The sequence below is a fragment of the Xenopus laevis genome, chromosome 5L (genome assembly GCF_017654675.1).
Source record: "Xenopus laevis strain J_2021 chromosome 5L, Xenopus_laevis_v10.1, whole genome shotgun sequence".
In the NCBI taxonomy this organism is placed as follows: Eukaryota; Metazoa; Chordata; class Amphibia; order Anura; family Pipidae; genus Xenopus; species Xenopus laevis.
The window spans coordinates 165,046,380-165,065,255 of NC_054379.1; the positions used below are offsets into that span (position 1 = coordinate 165,046,380).

The window sequence follows — 18,876 nt, forward strand, 5'->3', positions numbered from 1 at the left end:
GCCGCAAGCCAATGGCCTGTTGTTTGCAATGTGAAAAAGTGTTTGTTATCTTCGGTTATTTTATAAAATAAGTGGTCTGATTCCTCAATATGCAATTGAGGTTCCGTGATGAGTTATAAATACAGTAATTAGTATATATTTTGCCTGAAGCTGGTGCACCAACCTTGGGCAGTGATGTTTGAGATCAGGCCTTGGATGCAGTTGGGGTTCCAATTCATCTCAAAGGGGTTCAGTTGGGTTGAGGTCAGGGCTCTGTGCAGTCAGCTCCTTCTCATCTCAGCAAATCCATTCTGTAGGCTCTGTGCATGGGGGCGTCATTGTGCTGATACAGGATCTTCCAAAAATGGTTCCACAATACAGGAAGCATGGGATGGCACTAGTATTGAGGTGCCCACATACTTTAAGCCATGCAACATGATACATGGGGATACTAGGAATTCTGCTTCATCCAAGTGTAGCTAGAAAGGCATCCAAGCCCTCTCCATGAACCTTTTGTCTCAATATTTGTTGCTTGGTAGTGTCATAACCCAACCGTTCTTACAGTAATGGAACCCTTCCTATGCTGATGCTAAAACCTCATCCCCCCGTCTCAGTTTCGATACATCTGTATTCTTCCACCTCCACCCTAAAAAGTCTTTTACTTCTCAAAAAAACAAAAAAATATATTTTTCTTTTATCAAACATGGTCTTTTGCGATATTTTTATAAAAAAGAAGGTTGTAGATGTTATGAATCCCATTCCTGTGCCACGTTCTACATGTCCATTTATAGATTAGGAATGCAGCAATGTGAAGACTTCTCCCCTTCCTGATGTAAATACAGCTGTACATTGTCAATGCATTGTAATAATTGTTCATTTGTGAATGGATGTCTGTGCGTCACATGATGTCATTAATAAAATTGTACCTTCAGCACAGAATGACTTGGATTATAACCTTGGTTCTCATGCTTTATGCCATTAAACCCAATCTGTGGTCTTGTTAAAGTATCGAGGATGTTTTGAAAGCTGCAATTTTGAGGCTTTTTGAGTTCAAACCTCCTCCTATGTTGTCCAAAATGTGGCCAAAAATCCACAAATGGCAGAAAAGAGTAATATCACTAGACACTTTACTGCCTGTAATGGGGTAGACATAGAATTTTTCTCCATTCAAGGGATAGAGAGAGTCAGATTGGGAGTGAGAGGGGGTGATCAGTTGAGCCTTTTGGAAAGGAGAGAGGTGTTTTGGATTTTCCATTTGGGAACACGTCATACCCTAGGACTTAATCAGGAGTTTGATGTCACCTGTTATATCTGAAGAAGCTAGTACTTAAAGTTTCTCTGTTTTAACTTTAATGAGAGAGAGATGTAGTGACTTTTTATAATTAATAACGTGTGCAAAAAAGTGAGTGCAAATTATTTTTGGAATTATACTGTTTTAATGTGATAAGACATATACTGACTTTATAGATATTGTTACACTTAAAATACTATTTGAATTTACAAACTGTGATATATGAAATAGAATACGAACACCCCACAGAGGCAATTAACAGTAGGGTTAATCCCTCTTAACTTTTGATTGGTTTTAAAGAAAATGGGAGGGATTAATAGGGTTTAAATACAGGACATGCTGTTTACAGAGACACCTATGACTAAGCGCCGGAGGTTGCGAAACGCGTAAGGTGGGCCTTGTGGGGTCAGTATGTGTCTGAGTTTTAATGCTAATTTAAATAAAAATATATTTTTTTACTGAAGAAAAAAGCCTTGGGACAGTTATCTTTGGATATAGGAATTTTTTGCATATGATTGCCTGTGAACTGGGGCGAGTCCCTCAGGCTTAATTAAGGCAGAAATCAGAAGTGGATTCCCAATTGATGAATACCAAAATGTGGCCAAATCCAACTGATTGGTTATAACTGGACTGGAGCCTGTAGGCTGGGTAACAGCAGTAAATGGGGCAATGAGCAATCTGCAGTATTGGGAAAGAGTAGAACCCACTCATGGTGACTAGATGGAATGGGCCAGAGTTCCGATGACACACCAGAGATCAGGGCAGGCAGCAGGAAGAAAATATAATCCAATATACAGGTCAGGGGCCAGGGCAGGTAGAAGGCACTTGCAGAAACCAATAGGAACCAGGACAAGAACCAGGCAGGGACTCCATAACAGACAGGAGTTGAGAAGTATCTTATAGTGCTTTTAAGACTCCGTACAAAATCTCACTCAGTTTAGCCTTCCCGCCTAGCCAGGAAAGCAAAATAAAATCACCCTAAATGTTACCCCAATTGGCCAATCTCTAGGCTCCACTGTTTGGGAACCTCAGCTTTAGAGAGAAGGTAATACAGTGAATTAAATCCCTTAAAATACCGCTGCTCTTGCATTGTCAAAAGTGTGAAGCTTGATCCTGAGTAGATCTCAGAATCTACTGGTAAATCTCAATGAACTTGTTGGGAACAACCATTTTATGGGGGCAGCAGCCTGGATAGTGCTGAATGAGTGGCCCTTCATGTTTTTACCCTACACCAGGGAAAGAAATGGGGTTCAATTGAGAGAATTTCTATCCATGTGGTTGGATTATGCTCAGCATAGGAGAGTTCCTGAAGTTCTGTGCATGATATATGTTTGTGAGACTGATATCCTGAGCCATGAGTAGCAAACCAACAAATCTGCTGAGAGAATGGAGACGTGTGGTAAGTCTACATAAGTCAAAGGAGAGATCAAACTAAGCAGCATGGGTGGTTCTAGTCCTTTCCAGCTGGAAACCAAGAAGAGAGCAGTGCCAACTGATGTAACCCCAAACGCTATGAGAACCAAACCTATCAACTCCCACCAACCCTAAACTCTTGATCTAACAGCCCATCTAGTATAATGTAAGCCAGCAGATAGGACAATACAAAGTAGGTGGTGATACAACTGTCCAGGCTGTACCTTCATATGTTACTCCCTACAGCAGAACGCATATCCCTCCAGCATTATATATGTGATATATATGGCCTACATGGGTATCTAGGTCCTTCTAACAGTATGCAGCTCCAGCAGGACTTGTGCCTCTCCATCACTATGTTCCTCAAACACTAATTAATGTCCATCAAGACAGCATGTCTATCTAACCATCTGTATCTATGGAAGCCCACAACTAGATATGTCACTCCAATACTGTTTGTAGAGCTCCAGCTGAGCATTCCTCCAGCAGACCTTGTTTCTTCCTCAGTTCTTGTGCCTCCAACATTGTTTCACTACTCCATTCAATAAAAACAAATCACTTGAAACACAACAATTATATATGTTAAAGATTGTTTCAAAACAACACATGACCAGGAGACCTAAGAAGGTGATGAACCAAAGGTGCAGTAGGGCCTCATTAACATTGTCAACTATAGGAGAGGCCACATTTTGGTTATTCATATTTGTTTTTCTTTCTGGAAACAGTCACTGGATACAAAGAAACAGACAAGCGATTGTTCATGGAAATCAGAAGAGTGCAGACAAAGCTGTTCTTGGGGTTGTTTGCACAAAACCCCTCTATAAATCTCATTACAATTAGAGAGAAAATACAAGGTGGCTGGAAAGGTCCCGTGTTTTAGCAAAGACGAGCTTCCCCTCTGAGTCACATTTCTGCCCTTTTCAGAGTAAATGTTATGGATGTCATAAAAAAATGTCTTGTTTTCTGAATGCAAATCGGGGATTGTTACTCATATCTGGAGCGGAATTATTAGCGGCTCCTAGTCGGGCAGAGCCTGGGGGGGGGTGTTTACTGCCTCATCAAAGTCTTGCTAATTATGTATGAGTCGGCCAATCCACCAACGCTGTATTTAGTGTTAGCGCCTATTGAACGGCTTCTGGGATAAACTGTCACTGGTGCAAGTGGATAGTAAATATGTCATGAGAAATAAAATACTATCAGAAAATACAAGAAATAGGTCAATTTTGCTGTTGGAATTTAACAATATCTGATCAATATTGGTTTATAGACAGGATCTGATAAATGGGACTTAGACTGTGTGCCAGCTGTTCTGAGCTGGGGAAAAGTATTGAGCCTCTCCAGAGCCCACCCTGATAGTACTCTCAATGGTAGATCTCCATTAGGCTTATTCAGATCCATAGGAATAAAGGGCACAGAATAAGCAAATAGTGGGAAGGGCTTGGTGGGGTAGGCTTGGGAGGGATTGTCGTGGATTGGCTGGGTTAGGGGCAGAACCCAGGTGGCTCAAGGGCAGAACCAAGGTGGGTCAGGACCTAGTAGGGTCAAGGGCAGAACTAAGGTGGGTCAGAGGCGGAACCAAGGTGGATCAAAGGCAGAAAAAAGGTGGGTCAGGTTGAATCAAGACATGTCTAACTGCCAGGTTTGAAAGAGAATCTGTTATGTGAGGCTATTATTAATAGTGACCTAACAAATAGATTGGGAGCACCTTCCATCAACATGAGAAACAACTAACAGTGTGCAGGGTCAAGTGAAATTACCATTCATAAGGAGAAAGAAAAACAGAATGACCAGTTGAGCCTAAAGGCTACAGGTCTCTCCAAGATATCCCTAGGGATCACAGGTGGGGACATGGAATCATCTCTCTTAGATAAAGATAGTGAATGGATCTTTATGATGAAGGCCCTGAGTCCAACTGGACGTAATGAAAGAATTGTCATGAATATGATATTTTCTGCATGTTTCCTTAAACATCTACATATATGAGGTTATTTGGTATTATACGTTGCGGGGATCTATGTGTATTAATGGAATTATTATATCACATCTGGATACAGACTTTGTGATATACGAGTCTTTAATATGACATTAGTTACCATTGTAACCATTACCAGGGGCGTAACTATAGAGGAAGCAGACCCTGCGGTTGCAGGGGGGCCCAGGAGTGTAGGGGGCCCAGTGAGACCCTAATTAATTAGCAATTTTAATATATCTTGGTAAAATAGGCCAACTTATAAATATTTTGGGGCCCTAAATTGAATTTGCTATGGGGCCCAGTAACAACGAGTTACGCCACTGACCATTACCATAAAATTTGGACTATGATGTCATTATTCTGGTGGGCACTTTGTTTCACCGTATATAATCCCAAGGCATTTGAATACAATATATATAAATACTTACACTGTCATGTTGATGGATACTTTCAGGGGTGTAACTACAGACGAAGCAGACCCAGCAGCGTCAGTGGGGCCCAGGAGGTATAGGGGGCCCCACGAGACCCTAATTTATGAGCAATTTTAATATATATTGGTAAAACAGGACAACCTCTGAATATGTTGGGGGCCCCAAAATTAATTTACTGTGTGGGTCCAGTAACATCTGACTAAACCACTGGATACTTTGTTTTTCGTATCAATATGCATCTCCTACGACGCTGTGATGAACGAAGTGGGACGGTTATTATTATTCAGGGGAAGCGCCCAGTAAACCAATAAGTAAGAGGTACGATGTGCTTTCCTTCCTCCTGTTATGACGTTCCGCTTTATTAATGGCAAGTTTGAATTAACAATCGGCTGCGCGGTTATAAATAGATGCACATCATCTGCTTTTCCCTGTGACAAACTCATGTAGAACGAGCGAAACGCGTCAGGCACATTCTCTATTAGTTTGAGTAGGCAGGAAGACAGAACTCTTGTAAAAATGGGCTACAATTAACCTACTCAGCCTGGAGGAGACTCTGAAGTGGTGGTGGTGGGGAGTTCTGTTTTGGGAGGCGAAGGGCATAGACAGGCCATACCTGAACGTACTACCCATCAGGTGCGGATTGAGAATTAAAATAGGCCCTGGAATTTCAGATACACAGAGGCCCAAACAGCCCCCCAGCAGCCCACTAAATACTGACTTTCTATGGCACCTTATAGCAGCCCCTCTGGCATTTGCCAGAGCCCACAGATTGCCAGTCCGGGCCTGCTAACCATATACGAAGAGATTAGGTTACTAAAGCACCCATACCCTGAACAGCTGACGTGTAAGATGGAAACCATTAGCCTCTATAATGATTCCCCCTCCTGATTTTGATTTTCAACCCTTTTCTTTTAATTTACTATTTATTATGTTTTAATTTTTACATGTTAGGGATTAACAGACAACAGTAATGGGGGGTTGCAGTCTCAATGGGTCATTCTTTCTCTTTCTCCTTATGAATATGGTGCTGCATTGATGTCAAAATACTTTAAAGGGGTTGTTCACCTTCAAACAACTAGTTGTTTTCAGATAGATCACCAATAATAATTACTTTTTCCAATTACTTTCTATTTTCTGTGTCGCCGGTTTTTCTAATATTGAAGTGTGTGGGAAAAAACTCGAAAAAAAAACTTGAAAAAATTTGAATGATACAAATATTTCGGATTTCACACCCGAAAACTCTTTTTTTAATGGATTTTTGGCCGAAAACCACAAAATCTTTGGATTATTGCGTGAAAACGAAGCACAGGTCAGGATATCTTCTGGACTTCTCCTTGGCAGGTCTGAGATGCCGGATTTTTTTATTCAGACTTTATCCATCCTCAGGATATAATAAATCCTGAAAAATGTAAGGTTTTTTTTCCACTAAAAATTTGGTTTGTATAGTAAAAAAACCTAGAATTTTTCGAGTTTTTGGCATAAATAACCCCCTGAGTGTCAGTATACTCCTCTTCCCTTTGTGTTTAACATAAGTGCAATGAACAGGACTTGGGCTCAACATTCTTTATGCCATTGATTTTAATGACAAAAAAAACGTTTTTTGTTATTTCATGAGCTAAACAGGGAAACTGAAGCAACTCCAAGTTTGGTCCTTACGATACTGACTGCTCAGATACTCCCCCTGCATCATGGGCTCCTGTTAACAAAACAGTCATAACAAAGGGAGAAGGGAGGCTTTATATTTTGGATAATGAACAGAAGAAGTGTCCAACTGGCTGCAGCTTAGTACCAAGTTCTAGGAAGGGTCTAACATTCTACATGGCTTCATCCTAGACAAATGATCAAACACATTGGCCGCAAAACAAGTCTATTCCATATCTACCTCTTGGGGCAAAAATTCCTTCAAATTTCATTTAATAGGAGGCCTCCAAAATGAAGAGCTCCCTCTTAGAGCGCTCCTGGGTAATTATGGTCTTGCTGCAGAGATGAACCAGAGATCTTGATTTTGATAATATAGATAATTCCTCTAAAAGTGCATCACTTAAAATAATTTATCTCAATTGGCAGAAATGACTCAGTAGCCAAAGATGCAATAAGTCTGCACTGCTTCTGTACAAGTAGTTACATATCCTTGTTCCTCCACCTGACAAACATCATGTGTCTCCTGAATGTAAGAAATGGATTGTGTTGGCATTTTAACTCCTGGGCAATGGGAGAGCTGGCCACTTTTGTAGGATATTTGCCACATATAACGATGAGGAGGAGCATGACCAGGATTGTCCTACTAGTAATAGTGAACTGTTAGAGCATGTGTATATATGGGGATGGTAAGGACTATCCCACTACTAGGGGCTAACTTTGCTCTGTAATACCTACAGATGGATTACCTTGAACTTTGCCAGACAATTTACTGCAACTCCTGAAAAAGCCCAGGTTACATTGACTCCTTACTCTCTAAATCATCAATTATTTAATGAATACTCACAGATCAGTGAACTAGTACCCAACACTAGGCGATACTCCCAGTGGTCCTCTACCCTAGAAATCTCCTATCCCTGAGCCTGACTACTTGAGTCCTTATACTGGTGGGTGACACCACAGGCTTTTCTTCTAATTAGTCTCCCCTTTGGGCCTCTGGCTGCTCTACTAACTACCCTTAGCCTTCCTCTCACGTCTACGGTCATCTATTACAAAACTTTCCTGGCACTTCTACTGGTAGCAACTTCTTGCTCAGACTCTTCAGCACACTACCTTCTCCAGCTAATAGGGACCAAAATAAGCAGAACCTGTGGTGGCTTCTCTGATACAACCCACCAGTTACTGAACTGCTGGGGCAATACTTTAACCCAAGAATTTACTTCCAACTGTAAATCAGGACCAGCTCTTAGCTGTATAAAGCTCTCCTATGGAACTACCTGAATAAAAGGTTGGCAAAACATTTTCCCACCTACAATTAATGGAGGGTGGCTATCCTATCCTTAAGTACTTTCATCAGGCCACTCTAATTGCCCTAACTTTTATCATTTTAACTTTGGGGCTGCCTTGTCCTTCTTGACTATTGGACCAAATTCAGAGATGATATAGTAATTTCTCTTGTCCCATTGGACCCTACTGGTAGAGTTACTCTGTTGGATCCCAAAACATATATCTAACACCCAATTGTCTGCTTTTTGTAACCAATTAATGTGTTTTCAAGGTGTAGGAGATGGTATTATACATGAGAGGGCACCCGTGTTGTGATAAAAACAAAAGAACGTATGTTAGAGGTTTTATGGCCATGGGTACATACCAAGGTTAAGAGATCTTGGCCAGAGTTAAGTAGGTGAGCACTAACCTGTGCCAGGTATTTGATAATGTTTGATCTTTCTGAGGGTTCACCCTACTGGCAACAGCATTCTCCACCTTATTCTTATTTCAGTACACAGTGTTTCCTTTCGGGGTAGCTGAGGCTTCTGCTGCATTTCAGAGGCTGCCAGATATAATTCTCTTACAATGTATGTTTCTGTCTATCTTTTATTTATTTTTTTTGCATATGTTTTGTGTTATTGAATATGGTCTTTGCAAAAACCCTGCTGAGAATAAAACACAGGTAATTTCTGCTTAATTTTCCCTGGAAGTCACTGACTTTCTCTGTGAAAAAAGGTGTTGCTGCTCCTGCCATTGGATTGCAATGCCACGTGCCTATAATATATTTCTCCCCGTGTCCTTGCACCTGAGGTGGATAATAGTGTTCTTGTTGTGCTGCTCTTCTGTTAGGTGGGAGCTCAGAATCATTAGTTTGTAGTCAAAGAGGTGAAAAGTCAGGGAATGACTGAATAGTTTTTAATTGTGACTCCGCTAGTGCACATTAAAGCTGCAAAGAGGCAACCTTGGCCAGTGTTCCATTCAATAACATACCAATTACATATCTTCTCTGTTACATGTGCCACGCATGTCTCTGTCTATTGTTACAGAATGCAAGAATGTGCTGCTTGACATCCGTGAATGAGGAATTCGTTGCTCAGAATTGCGATGTACTTTTCCTACAAGTCAGATCCTTGGGTACAGTAACTGTGCCACTTAAATATCTACTGGATGTAGGGGGAGGTGTGAAGTAGCTAAATGGGTTTCAGCCCAGCGACCCCCAACCACCCACCCATCCACCTGCCACAAATGAGACAATAATGAAATTCTTTTAAAGTAATTAAATTATAATGTACATAATGTAGTGTTTCTCTGCACTGGTAGAATGGGGGAGTTTATCTATCTACTGTGTATCCTGTGCTTGAATGGCTGCCCCCCTGGCTACACAGCAGTTTGTTTATATAAACTATAGTAGTACTTATCTGTTATCTACTGTGTATCCTGTGCTTGAATAGCTGCCCCCATGGCTACACAGCAGCTTGTTTATATAACTATAGTAGTACTTATCTGTTATCTACTGTGTATCCTGTGCTTGAATGGCTGCCCCCCTGGCTACACAGCAGTTTGTTTATATAAACTATAGTAGTACTTATCTGTTATCTACTGTGTATCCTGTGCTTGAATAGCTGCCCCCATGGCTACACAGCAGCTTGTTTATATAACTATAGTAGTACTTATCTGTTATCTACTGTGTATCCTGTGCTTGAATGGCTGCCCCCATGGCTACTCAGCAGCTTGTTTATATAAACTATAGTAGTACTTATCTGTTATCTACTGTGTATCCTGTGCTTGAATGGCTGCCCCCATGGCTACACAGCAGCTTGTTTATATAACTATAGTAGTACTTATCTGTTATCTACTGTGTATCCTGTGCTTGAATGGCTGCCCCCATGGCTACACAGCAGCTTGTTTATAAAAACTATAGTAGTACTTATCTGTTATCTACTGTGTATCCTGTGCTTGAATGGCTGCCCCCATGGCTACACAGCAGCTTGTTTATATAAACTATAGTAGTACTTATCTGTTATCTACTGTGTATCCTGTGCTTGAATGGCTGTCCCCATGGCTACACAGAAGCTTGTTTATATAAACTATAGTAGTACTTATCTGTTATCTACTGTGTATCCTGTGCTTGAATGGCTGCCCCCATGGCTACACAGCAGCTTGTTTATATAAACTATGTTTGGACGAATACCAAACCAAATCCAAATCCTAATTTGCATATTCAAATTAGGGATGGCAAAACATTATGTGATTTCCCTTCCTGCCCCTAATTTGCATATGCTCAGATTCAGTTCGGCCAGGCATGAGGATTTGGCCGAATCCGGCTGAAAAAGTCTGAAACGTTGCATCACTACTTAGAATTAGCCATTCTATAACATACATTAAGCAGCTAAATAAAGTTAAAGTCAGAGCAATGACTTCAGTTACTGTGTGGGTAACTCAATTTGTCATGGAAACAAACAGTCAATAATAACACAATAGTATAAATGTATCACAAACAGCAAGTTTGTTTGCACTGTAGCAAAATCACACATTGGGCCCTTATTCTCAGAGCTGAGTTAGTCGCACTCACTACTCAACGGATTGTGTTATTAAAGTGTTGTGTGTATCACCTTGTGTTTTATGAAGCTGTTCAGTAAATAATGGCCGTGCCCTCGGGAATAAGCGCAAGTTGTACAGTGAAGGTTATTGTCATCCGGTGAAGCCTTTAATGAGAGAGAATAGACTGAATCACAGGTGGAACAAACCTACAGAGAGAATGGAGCTTAATGGATGTTTTCCCCTCTGACCTCAGTGTAAAGAATAGAAACATTGCAGGGTCTCCTTCTTCTCTCTCTGTGACCCCCCCCCCCCATATACACTGCATGGGAAGGTCACAAGACAAACTGCACCTGTCTCTTTAAGGGGGATACAATATAATGATAATCTAACTATCAATCTATCTATTTATCATCTGTCTGTTTGTCTAGCTATCATCTATTTATCAATATCTATCTATCTATCTATCTATCTATCTATCTATCTATCTATCTATCTACCTATCTATTATCTATCTACCTATCTATCTATCATCTATCTATCTATCTATCTATCTATCATCTATCTATCTATCTATCATCTATCTATCTATCTATCCCTCTATCTATCTATCATCTATCTATCTATCTATCTATCTATCTATCTATCATCTATCTATCTATCTATCTATCTATCTATCTATCTATCTATCTATCTATCTATCTGTCTGTCTGTCTGTCTGTCTATCTACTGTATCTATCTATCTATTTATCATCTATCTATCTATCTATCTATCTATCTATCTAGCTATCTAGCTATCTAGCTATCTGTCAATTATATATCTATTAATCATCTGTCTGTCTAGCTATCATCTATTTATCAATATCTATCTATCTATCTATCTATCTATCTATCTATCATCTATCAATCTATCTATCTATCTATCCCTCTATCTATCTATCTATCTATCTATCTATCTATCTATCTATCTATCTATCTGTCAATTATATATCTATTAATCATCTGTCTGTCTAGCTATCATCTATTTATCAATATCTATCTATCTATCTATCTATCTATCATCTATCAATCTATCTATCTATCTATCCCTCTATCTATCTATCTATCTATCTATCTATCTGTCAATTATATATCTATTAATCATCTGTCTGTTTGTCTAGCTATCATCTATTTATCAATATCTATCTATCTATCTATCTATCTATCTATCTATCTATCTATCTATCTATCTATCTATCTATCTATCCCTCTATCTATCCCTCTATCTATCTATCTATCTATCTATCTATCTATCTATCTATCTATCTATTATCTCTCTATCTATCTATCTATCTATCTATCTATCTATCTATCTATCTATCTATCTATCTATTATCTCTCTATCTATCTATTATCTATCTATCTATCTATCTATCTATCTATCTATCTATCTATCTATCTATCATCTATTAATTATCATCATCTATCATCTATCTCTCTGTTAATGCATTTATCTACCTTCCCACCAAATCTGGTATTTGCTTTTTATATAACAATGTATTTTACACAGTATCTCCAAATTATTTTGACATTTCCAGAAAACTAACATTTAAAGGGCAAACACCAATAATCTTTATGTCTTTCAAAATATTATTTAATGAATTACATAATAACAAGAATACAAATCTAATCTCTAGTTTTGTGAATTGCTGCCAGAGTTTTATATTATGCCCAATAATGTTCAAACTCCCTTCTGTTATCATATACTTACAGGTATCAATGTCACCCTATATCCAGGCATCACCACCCCTATATCCAGGTATTACTACCCCCCCATATACAGGTAGCAATGCCCCAAGACCCCATATAAAGAGGGATCAATCCCGTACATGTAGGCATCAGTGCCAGGGTGGGAGGAAGCCAATGAATAGCCAGTCAGATAGCCAGTAAGATCTGAAAGTTTTATTTTTCCATTCATTTACAATTTTGTACATTTTTTCTTATCAGATATGAAAATAATTTAGCAAACTGAAAAAAATCCAATTTTGCACTCATAGAACCATTTATTTCTTTCTATATGTACAACGTTACAATGTCAGCATTTTACCGGAGAGGTTCCTGTACTGTGCATTCCGAACTAAGAGAAACAGGAGATAAAACATCAAGTGAAAAAGTGTGATAAATATCCTACTACAAAGTAAATTCATAGGCATTGATCATTGAATGAATGGAACTGTATCTATTGAAAACACGCTGGTGTATCTGGATGGAGCTCTGGATGGAAACCATACCCTAAAGATCCCTACTGACCCTTTTTGTGGGAGTTTTTAATGATGGCATTTTTGAAAAGAGTCATTAGAGGTGTCTGGCTCCGCTCAGGAGTCATAAATCCCCCATACCTCTTATCTTTGGGTGGACTACCCCAGCGAAAGTGATGCATCCTATAATTCCCATTTTTTTTCGTTAATGCACTCTCCACCTCATTGTCTTCAATGTCCTCATCAAGGTCGATTTCTGGATAGTCAAGTTCTAGGGATAATTCTCTTCTCAACTCCATGGGGTAGCTCTCAGCAGACTCTTCTTCCACTCCATTGGGGTACACCTTAATGGGCCTCCTCTTTCTCCCAACAGGTTTTCCCCATCGGAAGTGCTCCATAGAGTAGGCTCTCTTGTTCTCTTGCCTGTCTAAGGGTTCCTCTTCCATGTTGTCACCTGGAGCATTCTGATCACTTAAGGGAAATAGGCTAAATACAGGGTAACTGGAAATATCTTCACGTTTGTAGCCTGTGTTGCTTCCATCGTTCCCTGTGCTGTTTCTTCTGCCAAATTTATTCCACCGAAAATGGGTCATCACATATTTTCTGATACTTTCCGACAAAGGTTGCAAATGTCCGTTTCCTGGGAACACAGGTGATTCGGCAGAGAGATCCGTTTTACATGCCTTGATGCATTCCTAACAGGGACAAAATATATATATATACATCAAGCAATCAGCTAGCTACTATCAATAGGTCCATATTCTCTATCTCTTACTTGTTTAGCCATTCTTGGGCAGAAGAAACTATGGATGCACTAGATTCAGGTTTTCACCTCAGTTTTTATTTGACTATACACAAGATTAGGCCGAAATGCTGAGATTTGGAGGATCTTTTAGACCCCTTACAGTCATGTGATTATGGGCAACTCAACGTAGCAGTTGTTTTTTTTCCAAAATTTAAAATCTACAACTTTGGGTTTGGTATTCAGCAAAAATTTGGACTCTATGTATCCGCAGAAGAAAGATTTGGATTTGATCTATTAAATAATGTTGGGATTTGGCTAATTCCTGAATCCTGAAACCTGGATCCCCAGTTTCTCGTAGACCACTCAAAGTCTCATGACTTTACAGCTATGGACAATTGAACTTGACAGACTATTTTTAAATGTTTTCTCAAATTTGAATGTACAGCTGTGGGTTTGGTATTCAGTTAACTTTTGTGGATCATTTGGAATTTGGGCAAATCCAAAAATTAGGACTCGGTGGGCCCATTTACTTAGCTCGAGTGAAGGAATAGAGGAAAAAAAACTTTGAATTTTGAATGTTTTTTTTGGCTACTTCGACCATCGAATGGGCTACTTCGACCTTCGACTCCGACTTTGAATCGAACAATTCGAACTAAAAATCATTCAACTATTTGACCATTCGATAGTCGAAGTACTGTCTCTTTAAAAAAAAAAACTTCGACCCCCTAGTTCGCCACCTAAAACCTACTGAAGTCAATGTTAGCCTATGGGGAAGGTCCCCATAGGCTTTGCTCTCTTTTTTTGGTCAAAGAAATTCGAAGGATCGAAAGTATTTAATTGTTTGATCGAACAATTTTTCGTTCGATCGTTTGATAGAAAGAATTTCGGTAAATCCTTCAATTCGATATTCGAAGTCAAATGATTTCAATTCGGCAGTCGAATATCGAGGGTTAATTTAAGTAAATTTGCCCCTGTGTATCTGTAGAAGAAAGATTTGGATTTGGCTAAATCAGAATTTGTTAAACAAAGTTGGGATTTGACTAACTCCTGAATCTTGGATCCCCAGTTTCTTTTAGACCCCCAAAGTCTCATGACTTTATAGCTATGGACAACTGAACTTGAATGATTCTTCTTTTTCAAATTTGAATATGAAACTTTGGGTTTAGTATTCAGCTGAATCTTTTGTGGATCATTTGGTATTTCAGCAAATCCAAAAATTAGGACTCTGTGTATCTGTAGAAGAAAGATTTGAATTCGGCTAAATTAAAATTTGTTAAACAATGTTGAGATTTGACTAATTCCTGAATCTTGGATCCCCATTTTCTTCTAGACCCCTCAAAGTCTCATGACTTTACAATCAGGGAAAACTGATTTTTATTTTATTACTTCTCTCAAATTTGCAACTTTGGATTTGGTTTGGATTCGGCTTGGTATTCCGTAGTCAGCCAAATAAAAGAATGCTAGAATTCTGTGCATCCCTAGAAGAAACCAATCGTGTTTCCCATTGGTCTAGTTTATAATTAAGGATTTGTCTAAACATATCACAGGTTACAGGCCAATAGACACTTTAGCTGATTTGAAATAATCATTCAGAAATAGAAATAGAAAAGATCTATGTATTTGCTATATAAATATAAATTCTCATACACAGACAGAATCTTTTGGGGCATGTTTATTGAACAATGAAAACACACCGAATTCAGGATTTGCAGAATCTTAAATGTTTAGCAGAACAGAATCCAAATCTAGGGAGACAGATTTTCTAAATTTCAAAATCAGATATTTGAATTTCTGAGTTTCTTTTAAGCAAAAAGCTTGGAATTGATTGAACATAGTCCGTTCTCAATTTACAGCATTTTTACAAAAAATAAATTTTCATAGAATTTTCAATTTCTGCAAAGATTCAACTTACACCCCAACCCACCATTGACTCCTACAGAAGATTGCCAGGTTTATTTACCTTTATTTTTTTTATTTTATTTTTTTAAAAGTATCTTTGTTCAAATTAAATTTTGTCAATTTTTTTTAAAAAAAAAAAACATATATTTTTTTAATTTTTTGCTATTATAAAACACTAATTTGAAAAGTTGGACTGATTTCAACAAACTCACCTCCACCTTCTTTTATAAACAGGGCAATTTATTCAGAGCTCTCTTTTATAGGCAGCAGCCTTTGAACAGCTCATTATAAGGGGCTTCTTAGTGGACTGGTAATTACTTTTATCAGCTCATTTGAAGTTCTTTGGAACCAGAAGTGACAGGAAGGACTAAAGTGATACTTGTTTGTCTTGTTTAGTGCCAAAAAAAATATTTCTTTATTCAAACAATAGGCAAAATGTATGTTCAGCACAAAAAATCTTGAAAATCTTGAAAATTCTAGATGAGTATACGAAAATTTCAAAATAACAGTGACCATGTAAAAAACTCATCTCAAATTCTTGATAAATCAGCCTTTCAAAGTTACAGTAAGTGACTGTAAAGTTCTGAGAAACTGAATGAGAAAATTAAGAGCTAATGCAATTGTTATGTGGAATAAAACACTAACTATTATTATTATTAATAATAATAATAATAATAATAATAATTAAATTATGGAATTTACAACATCGATCACTCTCACTCTACAGTGAGCAATTCCCTTTTAAGGACTGGATTTGAAACCTTTTCCTCTTTGTGTCCTCCTAACTGCCAGTTCTAGCAGCCTTCAAGAACCAACAGCTAAAAGGTCCAGCAGGAGTGACCATCCCTCAATCTATATGTCAATTGTTTGGACCCTCAAACAATATTTGTTTCTCTTACCAGAACACCATCTTCACTGCTGAGGTCTGCACATCGGCTGCTCTCCCAGCACTGGCTTTGGACCTCTCCGATATGGAATATACATATTCCGAGTATTGCAAGGAAACAGCCCCAAAGTGGCCGAAACATTTCAGGACTGGAGGCTAAAAGACATTCAAAAATGGCAGTAAATGGAAGATATTGTCTCTTACGTTAGCATATAAAAAGACTTTAAAATATATTTAATACAGCTATAGGACCTGTTATCCAGAAACCCGTAATCCAGAAAGCTCCAAATTATGGTATATATTTTCATATAATAACAAAATAAATAAATATATATATATATATATATATATATATATATATATATATATATATATATATATATATTGAAAAATTATTATATTTTCATATAATAACAAAATAAATGAATAGAAAGAGGCTTGAGTTTTAACTATGACCTACTCTTTTTTTTTGTGCAGTTTTTCTCTCTCACTCTTACCCCCCAAAACAATAAATATGAATAAATAAAATATACATTTATAGATATGAAAAAGAATGAAAGTAAAAAAGTTTAGTTTTTAGTCTAATATAACTGTAAGTGAACTAAAATAAAACATTATGTAATTCTATATATATAATATGAATTCATTTAAATAAAAAATCTATTGATAGATGAAAAAGAATGAAAGTGAAAAAACTTTTATTCCTGTGTCTAAAAAAAATAAAAAATTCAACACAATATCAATCACTCGATTGAAATGAAACAACGTTAACATTGGTGTATGACACAAATTAAAGGTAAGTTTATCAAAGCCATCAAAACCCATAAAATAAAGCAATATCTAAAGAAAAATGAAATATCTTTTCCGAACTGACAGCCTATAAAAACAGGAAAAAAAAAATATATACATAACAACAGTCGGAAAAATAACCTTGGTGCCTTTGTGTGAATTGTATGAGCCATGCATTGTACCAACCATTCAACTCCTCAACTTCAAAGATTTCTAGAATAAAGTGTTTTCTTTGCTGCGCCATTATTATATATATTTATTTATTTCCTTATTTATTTATATTTGTGCGTCTCAACATTAACCCACTGTTATAGAATTGTTTTAACGATAAAATTAACGATAAATTCCACATTTGTTCAAAAATAAACCTAATTTTAATTAACATAGTTCATTGATGTCAACAATGTTAGATGTACATTTAGTATGACGAATATCATTCTTTCAATTGATTTATATATTTAATATATATTATTTTATCTTGAAACTGCAAATGCCATAAATTTATAGAAAGACCGATAAAAAAAAAAAAAATGAGCAAAGTAGGATCATAGATAAGGCACCTGTATTTATAAAATCCATCACAAAATGTACTTAATAAATATTTTTTAAAAAATTGTAGGGCTTTCCTAAATTTAATTAAATAGAAATTAAAAAAAATATATAAAAGAATGTCAGCAGGGAAAGGCTTGTGCATGTAATGTATGGGAAAAAGAAAGCTGTGCATAATGTATATATATATATAGATATAGATATAGATATAGATGTAAATGTAAAGGGTAAGAAGAGATATTCTCATGGTTTTCTTACCTGTTGATTCACTAGTCCCAAGCTGTGCACTTCTTTGCTTGTGTTCTTCTCTCATCTCCAGGGCTGGTCTTTATATACCACATTTTAGCATTGTCTAGGGGGGTGAATGGAACGGAGGATCTTCCGGACAGACCTTTCCCAGCAGAAGAGGAGGAGGAGGAGGAGAAAAGTCAGGGTATAAGGTTGCATGTAAGAGACAGAACAGATGATTAGGAAAGAAAAGGTTGCTGAAAAGTCATCTACATGATATCTCCGTGGACAACAGGGATTAGCACCTTCCCTGTAGAAAGACAAAGGTTCCCCAATCCCCTGTGATTGGACTTTTATAACGGGGATTAATTTAAAGCTATTCAGCCTTTGCAGTGGGCATTAAATGGCAATAAATGATCAACACAAATACGTGAATGGTGTATTCTTAGCAGGTTGGACCCAATTTGTTTTGTGACTTTTTAATTAGGGTGCGACTGTTGGTTTTCATTTATTTGGGATGCGCCGGTCAAGAAACAGGTGTTAGCCGGAGAGGGACATTTACACGGGGATCAGCTAAGTCAATAACCTCTATCCACCTTTGCAAAATGCATCAAGGGTCTTAATTACCTCAATTAAGTGTGTTAGAACCAAGAGTTGGACTGGGGGGGTCTGGGGCCAACCAGAGCTGCCACTTCAGGGCCTCCCCCTGGGACCCCCATCCCAGCCCCAATCCACAGGACCCCATCACAGCTGCAAGCAGCGGTGTAAATAGATATTACTGGGTCCCAAAGCAAATTCTTTTTCAGGCCCCCAAAATGTCTAAAGGTTGATCTGTTTTACCAATTTATTGAAATTGTACATTAGTTAGGGCCCCTATACCTCCTGGACCCCCTTGCAGCTGAGGGTCTTCTTCCTATGTACTTACCCCATGGCTGCAAGCCCCTGGCCCAACTGCAACCCTCGCTACTCCCCTCCAGTGTGTACCTTATTTCCTTTTCTTGGAGCCAGATGG

The 18,876-nt window shown here is 37.9% G+C and overlaps 1 protein-coding gene across 1 annotated transcript; it reads right to left on the reverse strand.

Annotated features, from left to right (window-relative positions):
- Nucleotides 1–12,454: 12,454 nt before the first annotated feature.
- pomc.L (proopiomelanocortin L homeolog) lies at nt 12,455–17,936 on the reverse strand. The gene is given in 3 exon segments (NM_001087369.2): nt 12,455–13,463; nt 16,312–16,454; nt 17,895–17,936. Coding segments are annotated over 2 exon segments (780 nt in total). The 5' UTR covers nt 16,441–16,454; nt 17,895–17,936; the 3' UTR covers nt 12,455–12,812.
- Between the last annotated feature and the right edge of the window lie 940 nt (nt 17,937–18,876).